At 39.0% G+C, this 15712-nt stretch overlaps 1 protein-coding gene across 1 annotated transcript; it reads left to right on the plus strand.

The window, feature by feature from the left end:
• The first annotated feature begins 2594 nt into the window (after nt 1–2594).
• On the plus strand, nt 2595–15712 carry gtpbp4 (GTP binding protein 4). Its single transcript, XM_077512294.1, has 17 exons — nt 2595–2766; nt 3659–3829; nt 3920–4023; nt 4099–4235; nt 5687–5787; nt 5868–5960; nt 7217–7408; nt 7489–7554; nt 8725–8814; nt 10598–10708; nt 10798–10875; nt 11871–11922; nt 11999–12099; nt 12779–12976; nt 13890–13955; nt 14020–14169; nt 15427–15712. Exons 1-17 carry the CDS (start codon nt 2719–2721, stop codon nt 15577–15579), a joined length of 1911 nt encoding a protein of 636 aa, XP_077368420.1. The 5' UTR covers nt 2595–2718; the 3' UTR covers nt 15580–15712.

The raw sequence follows: 15712 nt of genomic DNA on the forward strand, positions 1-15712 counted from the left end.
CAACATTTAAGATGGTTATTTGGTTTATGATTCGAAAATGTGTTTAATTTTTTTGCTATTTGTGATTTTTTTTTTGGCATGTTGAAAAATGATCACCAAGGTGAATCGAATGAGCTGAATGGTTTTGAATTTCAAATATGATTGATTGATTGATTGATTGATTGATTGATTGATTGATTGATTGATTAGACTTGACTTTATCGATCCCTTTGGGATGGCTCCCTCCCCTCTGGGAAATTTATGTTTCCAGCAGCATAAGAACAGATAATAAAATAATAAATAATTCAATCAATCACTAAAAAAGGTTATTACACCAGAGATTGAATTAATGATAATAATAATAATAATAATAATAATAATAATAATAATAGAATAAAAAATAAAAATTCAATTGATTGATTGATTGGATTTATTGAACATATAAACATAAACACATCACAAGTATAAAATATAGGGGCGCACAGATCGATCGGCCGGCCGATTTATCGGCCCCGATTTCCTTAATTTTTGAAGATCGGTGATCGGCCGATCCCTTAAAAATAAACCGATCCACCAATCTCATTTCCCCCCTCAGGGGTAAAAAAAAGTCAGCCACTGTCCTCTTCTGCTGAGATGACTAATAGAATTTTCATTTTTATTTGAGAGAACTACTTCAGTGCAAGCGGCACGGTAGTCGAGTGGTTAGCACGTCCGCTTCCCAGTTCTGAGGTCTCCGGTTCGAGTCCAGGCTCGGACCTTCCTGGGTGGAGTTTGTATGTTCTCCCCGTGCACGCGTGGGTCTTCTCCGGGTACTCCGGTCTCCTCCCACATTCCAAAGACATGCATGGCAGGTTAATTGGGCGCTCCGAATTGTCCCGAGGTGTGCGTGTGAGTGTGGATGGTTGTTCGTCTCCGTGTGCCCTGCGATTGGTCGGCAACCAGTCCAGGGTGTCCCCCGCCTACTGCCCAGAGCCAGCTGAGATAGGCGCCAGCAGCCCCCGCGACCCTTGTGAGGAATAAGCGGTCAAGAAAATGGATAGATGGATGGACTTCAGTGCAATAAAAACAATCCATTTGTATTATTTCGCAGATATTGTTCAATGTTTTCCAACTCAGGGTTTACCCCGCTTACTGCCCGAAGCCAGATGAGATAGGCTCCAGCACCCCCGCGACCCTTGTGAGGAATAAGCGGTCATGAAAATGGATGGGTTATTGTAATTCAATAATTGTAAATATCAATTAAAAAAGATTCGGAATTGTCTAAAAGTGCAATAAGTCAGTTATTTGGGAAATGTAAGAATGGAAATTTTAAGAAACAGCAAGATACAAAAAAAACCCCAAAACGTTTAGGCCGTAACATTTTCTCATGAATTCATGAAAAATCACATTCTTACCGATGAACCCCAGTAACGTCAGGCAATATATTTCCTCCAAAAAATAATATTTTTAGAAAAACAGAACAAATATTGCAACAAGTTTAAAAAAAAAATCAGAAAAAAATATTTAAAAAGTATTGCAAAAACAGGGGGATTATCCCCCCCCAAAAAAAGAATTTTTTTTTTTTTTGAAACACTTGGCCTTATTTAATTATTTTTTTAAATAGTGTTATAGCAGAGCAGCGTGGTTATGAAGCTAATAATTTTGATTTAGAAGACATAAAAGGTACAAGTCACCTGAGTTGGAAGATAGTGTCGTTAATTATGTATGTATGTATGTATTTATTTATTTATTTGCAGCTCTTCTTTTCCCCACTGACTCACTCAAACTTGAGCAGAGTGAGAGCTGTTCGTTTTCAGCCCTTCTCTGGCTGAGCGCAAAACTCGCACAAGCAAAAGCTGTCACGGAGGGCTCGCGCTTTCGCCCCTCCTTCTTCCCCCTGTGCAAGCGCGGCTTTTGATTGGTTACGGCTCTCGGCGGCCCACTCCGGTTGGCTACTTGGTTCGCACGCTGCGCACGCGGACCTCCTCGTGATCGAGAGGCGGTGGGCGTGGTCTTCAAACCCACCGGCCGCTGTGATTGGCTGCCTGCGCAACGCCGCGGATCGCTGGCTTTATTAAATTTATTGCCGCCAAAAAAAAAAAAAAATGAAATTGGTACGATTTGTTTTTTTTTCTCCTAAACGCAAAAAATACCTACAATTACTACTACAATAACTGTTTAGGAAAGATGCTGCCTCTGTTTTTTTTTTCTTTTTCTTTTTTTTTAATTACAACTATCCAAAGTCCAATGCTTTTCAATGAGCGTCTTTTCACCGAGGATAAATGCTGCATTCAAGGAAGTGGGCAATCTGAATGACTTTGTTAACCAGAACAGCATACACTTTATTGGAATCAGCCATATTTGCCGTTTACGTTTGGCTCAAATAATAATAAAAAAAATTACTAATAATCCGTCATCAAACTACATTCAACACTCCTCGAATGCGTCATAAGACCACCATTTTGACTTGTGACGTAACATCGGAATTGTCAATAGCATAATATACACACTTACTCTCTCGCTCACTCAACCTTTCACTAATGTGATTTAACTGGCCTTTTTTAAAGGGTGACATAAAAAAAATAAAAAAAAACGTTTCCCGAACTGTACTGATATTGTTGATGCCTGCAGGAGGCGACAGCTGGTAACATGGGTGCACGTCATTTCCGGTTATGGCGGAACTAGCAAGCTAGCTGACTAGCCGAGCTACTTTCTTTTCCCTGCCGTCCCTGTCCGCGGACCACACCGCGTCCCGACAAAATGGCACTATATAACTTCAAGAAGATCATGGTGGTTCCTACCGCCAAGGTAAGTGACATTTGACGGCGTTTGCTCCTTGAATCGTTCGCTTTTTCATCGCATAGCTGTGGGGAAAATCGACCAAAGTGTCACGTTGGCAGCTAGGCTGGCAAACACGTGCGGAAACGTAGAGGCTCCAGAGTGGTTAAATTTACGGTTAATTTGACAAAATTGGCGAACATTACACCGCGGTGTTGTTCAAAAAGGCATTTGGGGTTATTGATACTTCTCATTTGATTGACTTGAGTCACTGCACAGAGGAAAAGTTTTTTTTTTTTTTTTTTTTTTTTTTTTTTTTAAATACTAAATAGCTTGTCAAGCACAGAAAATGATTTTCTTGTCCCAAAAATTCTGTGTATTTAGATTCTAGGAATTATTATTATTATTATTATTATTATTATTATAAACTTGAGTGACGTAGATGTTTGGTTTGTTTACTAGTTTAAAACAGGTATAAAATGTACTGAGCTGTACTGAAATTAGAATTTCAGATATTTGTGCAAACAGAGGGAAAAACACTGGTAAAAAGTAGTAGTTTTTGATTCAAAACTGCAGGCACTGAAATGCACTTGACGACAAGAGTACAAATGATCTTAGTGTTATAGTCAATCAGTAACTTTTTTTTTATAACTGCACAAAAAATGAAATTCTCACAAAATAGAAGAAACTCATGTTATGTACTTTTTTTAAACCATTTGTCAGATCTGTTTACAGATATGTGTCAAAAGTCATCAGAAAAAAATTAAATAAATTAAATAGAATTTTGGGCAATCTCATCATGCAGCTAAACCTCAGAATTCACTTGCCAGGGTCTTGAAGTTGATTGCTGAAGACCGAATGCTCCAGAATGCCACTTTATGAGTACAACTGTTTTTGTTTTTGGACCCTCCCCTCCTTGCAGGATTTCATCGACATCACTTTGTCCAAAACGCAACGGAAGACGCCCACGGTGATCCACAAGCATTACCAGATCCACCGCATCCGCCATTTTTACATGCGAAAGGTGAAGTTCACGCAACAGAACTACCACGACCGCCTCACGCAGATCCTCACTGACTTCCCCAAACTGGACGTGAGTCACAAACATAAGTAGAGCAAATAATAATAATAATAATAATCTTGTGAAAAATAAGTTTGATGTACGCTGTGTTGTTTACCGCAGGACATCCATCCCTTCTACGCCGACCTGATGAACGTGCTTTACGACAAGGATCATTACAAGCTGGCTTTGGGTCAGATCAACATCGCCAAGAATTTGATTGACAAGTATGTACGTTGTTGTTGTTGTTGTTGAACAGGAAGATGGCAACTCATTGTTATTGTTGTGTTTTTTTTTTAAAGCGTGGCCAAAGACTACGTGCGCCTGATGAAGTATGGGGACTCTCTTTATCGATGCAAGCAGCTGAAGCGAGCCGCTCTGGGTCGCATGTGCACCATCTTGAAGCGACAGAAGTCCAGCCTGGAGTATCTGGAGCAAGGTAAGGTTACATCCCTAATGTACACCAGGGCCCAGTTGTTCAAAACTCGGTTATATCTTTATCCACTGGTTGAGTAGATTAAACCGACCGCTAACTTTCACGGCAGTGTTATCTTGTTGTTCAAAACAACAACTTTAACCGGCCATTAACTTGCTGTTAAAGTTAACACACCTAAGGACCGCCGCTATCTTTTTAACAGTGCGGTTAACTCTGCGTTGGTGGCTAATGATGCCCGTTGACTTTGACATCGCCGATTATTCTGATGAAAAGTTACGCGCACTCTATACCGATTAGCAGTAATACAATGCCAAATTTCATGCTCAATCAAAAGAGAAATAATCAAAATGTGTTTTTTTAAAGATTAGTTCTAAAAATAGACAGAGGAGGCTTGCACAACATTTAGTTGGAGGCGATTCCAAAGAGAGGCTACCTGTCATGTTTGTTTGCATTCACTTCAATAATCAAACAACACAAAATAGCTGCTAATTATTTCATTTACATTAATTTAAATTAGATTTAAATATAATACGGTAACATTTTTATTTTTATTCATTTTAATTTTTAAACAGTAATTACTAATATTAGTAATAATTACAAATAGATTAAAAATATACACATTTTAGATGTAAATACAAAAACAAGACACATAATTCAAAACTATTCTATCAAAATATTACGCAAAAAATACAAATCAGTCAGAAATACAAATATGTTAGACAAAAATATGAGAAACAAAAGCATACAATATTATATGCTACACATATTGGCAAAAATAGAAAAATATTACACAAAATATTCACTGAAAATAAACAGTAGAATTTTTTTTATAATGAATTAAAAAAAATAAAAAGAAATGATTTCACAAAAACTCCTAAATTGCTTCAACCATTGATTGAATAATGTTTTCTTTGTCAGCAGAAAACTTCCTACTTCTCTCTCTTTTTTTTTTTTTTTTTTTTAGGGCGAGTGCCAAGGGTCGTTTGGATAGGATCCATTCCACTTTCTTTCGCCAACCCAGAACTAAACAAAAAGGGGAATTGTGGGATATATTGGTGCTAGCCAGTGACGTACACGGTGCCGTTAACAAACAGCGTGACTAACCATGTTTTGAACGCATATTTAACGGCCGGTTAGTTCACGGAGGGTTAAGAATTTAACTGGCGGTTAGGGGTTAAACGGTGGTTAAAATAACCCAGAATTGAACAACCAGGCCAAGATGTAAATCAAGTTTGACGTTGCTGGTGGTTTGTTGTTTCTTTGAATTGAATGAACTTCTATAGTTTGGGTTTAGGAGCACTTTTACATGTTGTCGCATATTAATAAACGTGACAAAAGCGACAGCCGTACCATATCGAATGGAATTGTAATCCTACTGAATCGAATGGTTCCCTTTTAAAATGTCAACATCCTTGAATCGTATTGAATCCCCCTCTCCAATCTGTTTCCAACAGTTCGTCAACATCTGTCCCGATTGCCCACCATCGACCCCAACACCAGGACGCTGCTGCTGTGCGGGTACCCCAACGTGGGCAAGTCCAGTTTTATCAACAAGGTGAGCTGCTTCCTTCCTTTTTCGACTTCTCTCTCAGCAAAAACGTTGAGACAAAAATCAACAGTGCCTTGATTGTTTAGGTGACGCGAGCGGACGTGGACGTGCAGCCTTACGCCTTCACCACCAAGTCGCTGTTTGTGGGTCACATGGATTACAGATACCTGCGCTGGCAGGTGAGAAGCCCGTTTTAAAACTGGGGTTTTGAAGGGCCATGTCAACATGCGCAACAATGCTGTGTTCTTATTTGGGTTTTTAAAAAAACACAAATAAGACCCCTTGATTACCCGTTTCATGGAAATAGAAAATATATATACATAAATACATTTGTATTTTTGAATGATATTTTTTATATCCATTTAATTTTCACTTTTAGTTATTTATTTAGACATTTATTTATGTATTTATATATTTAGTCATTTATTTATTTTGAATTTTGGCAGTTTTGGCCCGTACTGCCAAGTCGAAATGTTATTCAAATGAGGGGCGGTCCTAAGTGTGTCGTGGGTTGGACTCCGCCTTTGCAAGCTGCCTGTCATTGTTCGAGTGAACAGCAGCTCGGCGAACAAGGAAGGAAGTCTCGCTGGCTTGCAATGGAGAGCTCCAGCAATGGACGACTATCGTGAATAACATTTCGACTTGGTAGTACGGCCCAAAACTGCCAAAATTCAACATAAATAAATGACTAAATAGATAAATAAATAAATGACAAAATAAATAAATGACTAAATAGATAAATAAATAAATGATTAAAAGTGAAAATAAAAATGGGTATAAAAAATAGAATTAGAAAATTCTGGAAAAAAAATATAAATGGAAATAAAAAGAACAAAATATACATAAATAATTTGTATTTAAATTTTGAATTATATTTTTTATATCCGTTTTTATTTTCACTTTTAGTAATTTATTTAGTCATTTATTTATGTATTTATATATTTAGTCATGTATTTATTTTGAATTTTGGCAGTTTTGGTCCGTACTGCAATGTCGAAATATTATTCAAATGAGGGGGGCGGTCCTAGGCGTGTCTTGGGTTGGACTCCGCCGTTGCGAGCTTGTGCACGGTCACCTCAACTTGCGACTCGAGGCGACCGTGGACAAGATTAGTCGTCTGTTGCTGCGGCGCTCCACAAGTCAACTTCCGATTAAATTAAACACGTGGTGAGGTTGACTAACTATAGTTAAAAACTTAACAAGCGTGATTGAAACGCCACTAAAACTGAGACTACATTTAAAAATGGCAGCTAAAATTAATACAAGCGTTGAGATTGCTCAAAGAAGGTGTCGAACGCATAAAAATAGTTTGCATGCGGTTGTAAAATAAAATTCAACAAAATGCTGTATTGTTTTTCCTGCTTTAATGAATAACACGCTAATTGCTAATAGAAATAGAAAATGAACCAAATGTGGCTCTTGGGTGGTGGCGTAGGTGGTGGACACCCCGGGGATCCTGGACCACCCGTTGGAGGAGCGCAACACCATCGAGATGCAGGCCATCACGGCCCTGGCCCACCTGCGGGCGGCCGTGCTCTACGTCATGGACACCTCGGAACAGTGCGGCCACTCGCTGGCCCAGCAGCTGGAGCTCTTCGACAGCATCCGACCGCTGTTCGCCAACAAGGTCCCCGGAAACCCCGAAAGCCGTTTTTCCCGTCGGCCCTTTGCCCGTTGTAAACGTTTGTGCTCTCTCCACACCGGCAGCCGCTCATCGTGGTGGCCAACAAATGCGACGTCAAGAAGATCAGCGAGCTGTCTGAAGAGAACCAGGTACCCCCCCCCCCACTACTGCATTTCTAAGCGACAAATCCAGTTTAGACCAGGGTTGTTGTTATAGTTTTGGAATTTTAATTTGAGTTAGTTTTGATTTGTCTTGAGTTTTTTTAATTTGTTTTTTATTTAATTACTTTAATTTTCAGTGTGGGTCTGTTCTTTTTATTAGTTACTTAATATTTACTTTTAGTTTAGTCTTAGTTTCATTATTATTATTATTATTATTACTATTTGTGTGTATTAGTTGTGTACAATATTTTAAAAAACAGCATGGGAGCAACGTCATTTGAAGGTGCTTTTCTTTTGGCTGCTGCGAGATGACATCACTTCTGTGTGACATACTTTCAAACGTCCTTATTCTGGTTAATACTGAATTAAATCTACTGTACGTATAATCAGGGATGTAACAATAAGCGCGATATTGTGATATTAAAACTTTCACAATATCGTCGTCGTCATGTTCATGATATTTTAAATGCAACACATATGTTAAAAAAAAAGTCAGGTTGATTTCCATTTGTGCAGTTCTAGCACCCTCTGGTGGCTATTTTTTTTAGTACAATTTAATTTTTATTAGGGATGTTTTGGCCCTTCTATGTTTCAAATCCACGCTAATGGTCAGATGAAGGGGAACTTAAATATACCTGTGAAGCGTATGACGTATGAGCTCATTTATGTATTTATTTATTTTTTACAATATTGACCTTTTTTTTTAAATATCACCAAGCTCCCCACAATATCGGGATAATTATCGTATCTTGAGCTTCATATCGTGATATCGTATCACGAAGTTTGGATATCGTTACATCCCTACTTATAATCACATTAAAAATCATCCCAAAGGCTCATGCAAAGACTAAAACTAAGGACATTTTTGCTGTAAGTATAGTTAGTGTCGTTTCAGTTTTCGTTTCTTAAAAAAGCATTTTCGTTTTTATTTTATTTCATTAACAAAGTTTGATTTTTTTATTTTTTATTTTTTTTATTTTTTTATTTTTTTTTAGTTGTAGTTTTTTCGTGAGTTTTAGTTAACTAAAATAACCTTGGTCTGGACTATTTTTTTCAAAGTAATATGTAATAGATTTTGTTTTTACATTTAAATGAATTTCAAATTTGATAGCCATTTTTAGACGGATGACCCGAGGGGCTAACGATGTGTTTGCTCAGAAAATGTTTGCAGACTTGTCGGCCGAGGGCATCCCCGTCATCGGGACCAGCACGCTGACCGAGGAGGGCGTCATGCAAGTCAAGAATGAGGTGAGACAAGCATGATCACACATTTCTTTCTCGAGCCTTTGGGCTACTTTTATCACAGTTTGGGTCGGATCACAGATTTGAACCACCGATTGGATTGTTTTTTGTTTAAAAAGATAAATTATTTTGTTTTTATCTATTTGGTAAAACTCTTTTGCCCATTAATTAAAAAAAAAAAAAAAAATGAAATTGTCTAAGATGGCAATTTAGGATTTAGGGAGCATATTTTGAAGTGCAATATGAGATTAGGACATTAGGAGATTACATTCTTATTTTATACAAGGTTCATATATAAAAGAAGGTGTTTAATTGCTTCAAATTCTGTTCGTAAAACCTAAATGGCCATATTTGAAATATTGAGTTGAATGTTTTTTGGAAAGCGTGTACCGGGGGATGTCCCGTCACAACACAGCAGACACGTGCACGTCAAAATTTAGCAGTAATAATAATGCATATATTTGTAGAGACTGGGGTCAAGTTGTAGTTTAAAATTTTAAAAATGTGCACAATTTCACAAGATACTTCATGTAAAAGATTAGATAGCTCTTAATATGAAAATAAAGATGCACTGAGCTGTCACCGTCTTACAAATTCAATTATGCCATCTAGTGGCAGAAAAATGACTTCAACAAAAATCAATATCAGATTTTTTTTACAGTACGGTATATCTTGTTCATTTTAACAAAATGTTATGAATTATTATGAAATTTCTGTATCAAAGACTAAGAGGTGTAGCCATATTTCTATTTTACCCCCCCCCCGTCTTACAAATTCAATTATGCCATCTAGTGGCAGAAAAATGACTTCAACAAAAATCAATATCAGATTTTTTTTACAGTACGGTATATCTTGTTCATTTTAACAAAATGTTATGAATTATTATGAAATTTCTGTATCAAAGACTAAGAGGTGTAGCCATATTTCTATTTTACCCCCCCCGTCTTACAAATTCAATTATGCCATCTAGTGGCAGAAAAATGACTTCAACAAAAATCAATATCAGATTTTTTTTACAGTACGGTATATCTTGTTCATTTTAACAAAATGTTATGAATTATTATGAAATTTCTGTATCAAAGACTAAGAGGTGTAGCCATATTTCTATCCTTTGCTCCTGGCTGTTTTACTGGATTTGGACTGATTTTGCAAGGCCCACAGAACATTGTGTTCTATTGCTTGCATCTGTTTCCGTTTTGCAGCAATTAGTATTAGAATATAGCTAAGTTTCATCATTATTCACAAACCTGGTGAAAACACTGTCAAAAAGAGCTTGTGGCAACATGGCCCTGGCTGATCTCTTATACTCTGCTGCCACCTGCTGGCCATTTCTTCTTCTTTCTTTTTTTTTGTAATACCTACCATTGCTTTAAGCAACCTCTTCATGTCAGAAGCTGCATTAAAGCCTTCTGTATGCTCTAGCATAAAAAACACAAACAAAATGTATAAATACGTTTTTGGGACCATGACAATATTTAAAATAAAACGCATTTATATTGTTTTTGGGAGCAAATGAGTTAAGAGTATGAAAGTTAGGAAAAGGAATTGTATAATTTATTGTACATTTATAACATAAAATTTGCAATTAATCATGAGTTAACGCTTGACGTCATGCGATTAATTACAATTACAAATCTTAATTGGCTGTTATGTATGAATGAATGAATGACTAAAACGGGGAGCGTGAATTAGAAAGTTTCTGCTAGTCATGGTGACGCAAACTCTGGATGATGATGATGATGATGATGATGATGATGATGATGATGACGACGGTCGTTGCACGCCTCAGGCCTGCGACCGTCTCCTGGCCCACCGCGTGGACAGCAAGATGAGGGGCAAGAAGGTCCACGACATCCTCAACAGGCTGCACCTGGCCATGCCCGCCAAGAGGGACGACAAGGTCGGACGCAAGCATGATGACAAAATCAAAATCAAAGAGTCAGTGGGCGTGCGCGCCTGACTCGCTGTTTGTGTTTGTTCGTCCCGCAGGAGAGGCCGCCGTTCATCCCGGAGAAAGCGTTGATGCGCCGGAGAGCCATGGAGGTGGACGCGCCCAAGCGCAAACTGGTGCGTCTCAAAAAGCAAGGCCTTCAAATTAAAGCACACTTCCTATACGCTGTCATTGTATTAAAAACTACAGGAAATAGGAAAAGCAAGTGACACTATCATAACAATTGTATCTATTTTTTTTTTTCCCCTCTCGCCGTTTTTATTTATTTATTTATTTAATTCCTCCTTTTGGATTACTGGCACTTTTTCTGTAGGATAGTGATTACTGGGGATGCTCCGATCAGGGTTTTATGCTGCCGATACCGATCATCAGTGAGTAAGATCGGCCAATACCGATCACATAGATCATCGATATTTTTTTTTCCCCCAATGTATTTATGGTGAGTGCTATTGGCTACATTAAATGAAAAAAAAGAAGAAAAAAAACAGTCATATAATCACCTTAATTTTCGACAAAAACATTTTCAAGAGAATTCATACAAAACCCTTTCTGGCACAAAAAAATAAAATAACAGAAAACCTTCAAATGAGCAACTTTAAGCTTTAACAGTTGAAATAATCGGCAGTCTTAGCAGGACTGATGTCCAAGCTCCATATAGTGGTACCTCTACATACGAAATGAATTGGTTCTGGAAGAAAGTTCTTAACTCGAACATTTTGTCAGTCGAGGCATTTTCCGTGTAAATGCCCTAATCCGTTCCAAGCCTCCCAAAATTCAGACATGATTTATAAAGCATAAAAATGCATCAAAACATGTAACAAAATGCATGTTACAATGAGATTATTAGATTGGGTTAACTGCAGGAAACAGTTATTTGGTTGTGAAAGCCGAAAATTGGATTTATTTCTGGAATGACACCATAGTTGGACTTTTCCCGTTTATGAAAGTAAATTTGACAAAACTTACAGAGTGGCCTCCAAAATTATTGGCAGCCCTGGTTCAGATGTCTTTAAAAAGCCTTCAAATCAATTCAGTATTTATTGCAGAAGCATCCTCTTATCCTGAAAGTTGTAAAAGTTTTTTGTCTGATGCGACCGTTTCGTCTTTCCAGGAGAAAGATCTGGAGATGGAGATGGGAGACGACTACGTGCTGGACCTTCAGAGTGAGCGGCGTCGTCGTCATCATCAGCCGCTGCCGCACGGCCATGCTAACGGGCGCCATCTTTGTCTCCCTGTCAGAATACTGGAACCTGATGAATGACGACGAGAAGCACGACAAGATCCCCGAGGTGTGGGAAGGCCACAACATCGCCGACTACATCGACCCCGCCATTATGAAGGTCAGTCGACCCAAAATCCACGACGAATAACAAACCACACCACAATTACAATCCATCCACTCAACTGGAAATGCCGGATATGCTTTTTTGTTACCATGACAACCGGGGGCGGAGCTAGGGCGTTGATGAAGCGAGAGCTCCGAGTCAAAGGCAAAAGCTAGCTAGCATCCTTTTTCATGAACCGACTTCATCCACTCAACTTGATATGCCGAATATGCCTTTTTGTTTCCATGACAACCGGGGGAGGGCGGAGCTAGGGCGTTGCGGCGACGCAACACCTACAAATCAAAGGCAAAAGCTTGCATCTTCTGTTTTCATGAACCAACTTCATTCACTCTACTTGAAATGCCGGATACGCCTTTTGTTACCATGACAACCGGGGGAGGGCGGAGCTAAGGCGTTGCGACGACACGAGACCTACAAATAAAAGGCAAAAGCTAGCATCTTCCATTTTCATGAACGGACGTCACTTCCGATGGCGACGTAATCTCGTTTGCGTGCAGCGTAACGGCTAAATGCCGCTTCGCCTTGTTTGCTTTAAAACTTGGGCTTCGCTAATTGACGAGTGTTCATTTTCGCCATGTATTCGGGACCCAAACCATTCAGTCATTTTAATTGTCAAGTCCTTTACGACTGGAGTCGCGCGCGCGCGTTGACAATTTTGACCTTGTCGCGTCAGAAACTGGAGGACCTGGAGAAGGAGGAGGAGCTGAAGGAGCGTGCCGGCGAGTACGACTCGGACGACGAGAGCGAGGACGAGGAGATGCGGGAGATCCGCGGCATGGCCAAGCAGATCCGCGAGAAGAGGCACCTCATGATCCTGCAGTCCAAAGAGAAGGACGTGCACGGGCCGCGCATGCCCAGGACCGTCGCCAAGGTAACCGCGCCCAAAATGGTCATTTGGGGGAAAATGGTACCAGCCACGCAAATATTACAAAAACTCCCAAACCAAATTTGTGCCTTGGAGCTTCGTGTGCAACAAGAGGATTAGAGATGTCAACGTTAAACCAAAAGTAATCAATTATTCAATTCATCTACAGCTGTTTTAATTAGGGCCCGACCGATTAATCGGCCAATTATTGGCCTTCAAACATCGGCCAATTGAGCCAGTCGGCCAATTTTTTTCCCCCTTAAGACGTTATTGAAGAAAACCAAAGTTTCCGACGCTGTGAAAGTACCCTGAATGCACCATTTTGCTTGCGTAGCATTAGCAACTAGCTAGCGTGTTGTTTTGTTGTCCCTAAGCGTCCTTTAAAGGGATACTTGATTTATTTAACCATTTTTGGCAGTCAAACATGAATATTTTGCCTATAATAAATTTGATAATTTCATTTTTCATGTACTATTAGTACCTTTTAAAAACACATTTTGCAACTTGCTGTGGACTGAAAATGACATCATGAGGGCTCAGGTAACCAATCACAGCTCAGCTTGTGAATGTCACGTGACCAAAGCTAGAAAACAGGTGAGATGTGATTGGTTACCTGTCATTTTCAGTCGACAGCGAGTTGCAAAATGTCTTTTAAAAGGTACTAATTGACCATGAAAAATAATGAAAGTATCAAATTTATTATAGACAAAATATTAACTATATAGTGCTATAATGAGTGAAATAAGTGAAGTATCCCTTTAAGCTGTTTAAAGACACCGCAGTTGGAGTTAACTGTAAAACTAAAGCAGATTAAGAATTAGCTAACCTAGCGCTAACAGGAAGTTAGCAAATGCTAACAGGAAGTTAGCATCGACTTTGGGATATTCGGCCGTTATTTGTCATTGTGTTTGTTGTGCAGGTCGAGAGGAAGACGTTGGAGAAGGAGATGGGCGACCTCGGCCTGGACATGAGCGACAAAAAAAACGTGAGTCGCGGGCGTCCTAAATCACGAACCTGGATGGCGTTTGACCGTTTTTTGTCTCTCGCAGAGTCACTACGCCGAGAAGGCCCGCCGCTCCCGCAGCGTCACCCGCAAACGGAAGCGCGAGGAGTCGCTGGCGCCGCTGGCCACTTCCAAGACGCGCAGCCAGAGCGCCTCTCGGCCTCCCCGGGACCAGTCGGGATTGCGAGACGCAAAGGTGGGGGTGGGGCTTCACGTCGGGGAATGAAAACCAGAAATCGTGATTTTCCAATTTGGTCAACTCTACGCCGTCATATTTTCTTAAGCCACTGCAAAGATTGAGTCATAGTGCTTTCGTATCGTTGAGTGTATTATACTGCCACCTGGTGGTCAGAAGGAGCCAAACAGTTAAATGAATGGAAACATTCCATTTAAATGTGCAAGTATCACAATATTTGTAGTTAATATACAGCCATTATAATGGCTCCATTGTTGATAACTTATTGATCAATTGCTTGGCTGGCCACTAGGGGGAGCGCCTCATATAAGTAGTGGGGAAATGGATGCAAGTGTTCAGGTGAAGAAGACTCATCAGCTTGTGGAAGACATTTATCTGTCCAGCAACTGACTCACTTTTGCATACGTTTCGATGAAAAAAATGTGGATTATATCTTCAATTTTAACATTTTAAAACATATCTTTTTGTTTCGACTTTTTGAAGCACACAATTTCTGATTAATATTAATATCGATAGTGTTTCAGTGATAGTACAAAAAAAAAAGTTTTCTCATTGAAAAAACATCAGTTTATGTCTTGAGTAGTTTTATTGTGGATTTATTACCTACGTTTTTTGAAATGAAAACAAAACAATGGAAGTTAAACAACATTTCACTTATTTGGAAATTTTGGGAAACTTTATTTAGGGAGCTATTTACTTGCTGAAATTTTCATTTCCCTGGGAGCTCCCTGAACTTTTTGTTAGATATTTCAAACAAAGATGCTTGTCTAAGATTTTTTTAAAAATTATAGCAAAATTAAGACTTGTCGTTTGTTTAAAAAATTGACACTTTTTTTTCCTATTTTATTAAAAAATGAATATTGATTCAAATTATTGGGTTGGGGTAGTAATAAACCGTTTCAGCCCTGAATTTTTTTTTTTTTGTAAAAATATCGGCCTATCCTGTACTTAGTTGTGCAAATTTGTTAAAGTTGTTACATGCAGATGAAAAGTCATCTTCAAATTAATTCTTGAAAAAAATATCACCTTTTCACTTGCAAACAAAAGACCATGTCAAGTATTCCTTTAATTATATTATTACAATGTGTATTTATAGTGTGCAGTTTTTATCGATTGCTGTTTTCCTTACAAAGGGGGAAAAAAACGCGTTCCACAACTTTGTGTTGTGGGAGGCTGGAAGGGATTAATGGCTTTTTCCTTTAATTTGACATCTTCAAAATTGTTAAAAAAAGCAACATTTTGTTTTTGTTATGTCAGATGGTGAAGAAGGCCAAGAAGATGATGAAGAAGTCGCAGAGGGGCATGAACCGCCAGGGCAGGAAGGGCGAGTCGGACCGACACGTGTACGACCTGAAACCAAAACACCTGCTGGCGGGAAAGAGGAAGTCGGGATCCACCGACCGCAGATGAAAGCCCCGTCGTGTTCTACAAATGACCCAGATCGGGAAATGCTCCTTTTTATTGCATCATTTGTTGTCCACCCTTTGGCTTCATGTTGGTTCAAGTTGATGTCGGCGAATAAATACTCATCGAACCCCCACAA

Source organism: Festucalex cinctus, chromosome 1, assembly GCF_051991245.1.
Source record: "Festucalex cinctus isolate MCC-2025b chromosome 1, RoL_Fcin_1.0, whole genome shotgun sequence".
NCBI lineage: Eukaryota > Metazoa > Chordata > Actinopteri > Syngnathiformes > Syngnathidae > Festucalex > Festucalex cinctus.

Excerpts from the sequence above, each read along its gene's own strand:
- gtpbp4 (XM_077512294.1), top strand. The coding sequence starts at position 2,719 with ATGGCACTATATAACTTCAAGAAGATCATGGTGGTTCCTACCGCCAAG. Across the intron at positions 7,555-8,724 it reads AGCTGTCTGAAGAGAACCAG|AAAATGTTTGCAGACTTGTC; the intron begins GTACCCCCCCCC and ends GTGTTTGCTCAG. Across the intron at positions 10,876-11,870 it reads ACGCGCCCAAGCGCAAACTG|GAGAAAGATCTGGAGATGGA; the intron begins GTGCGTCTCAAA and ends TCGTCTTTCCAG.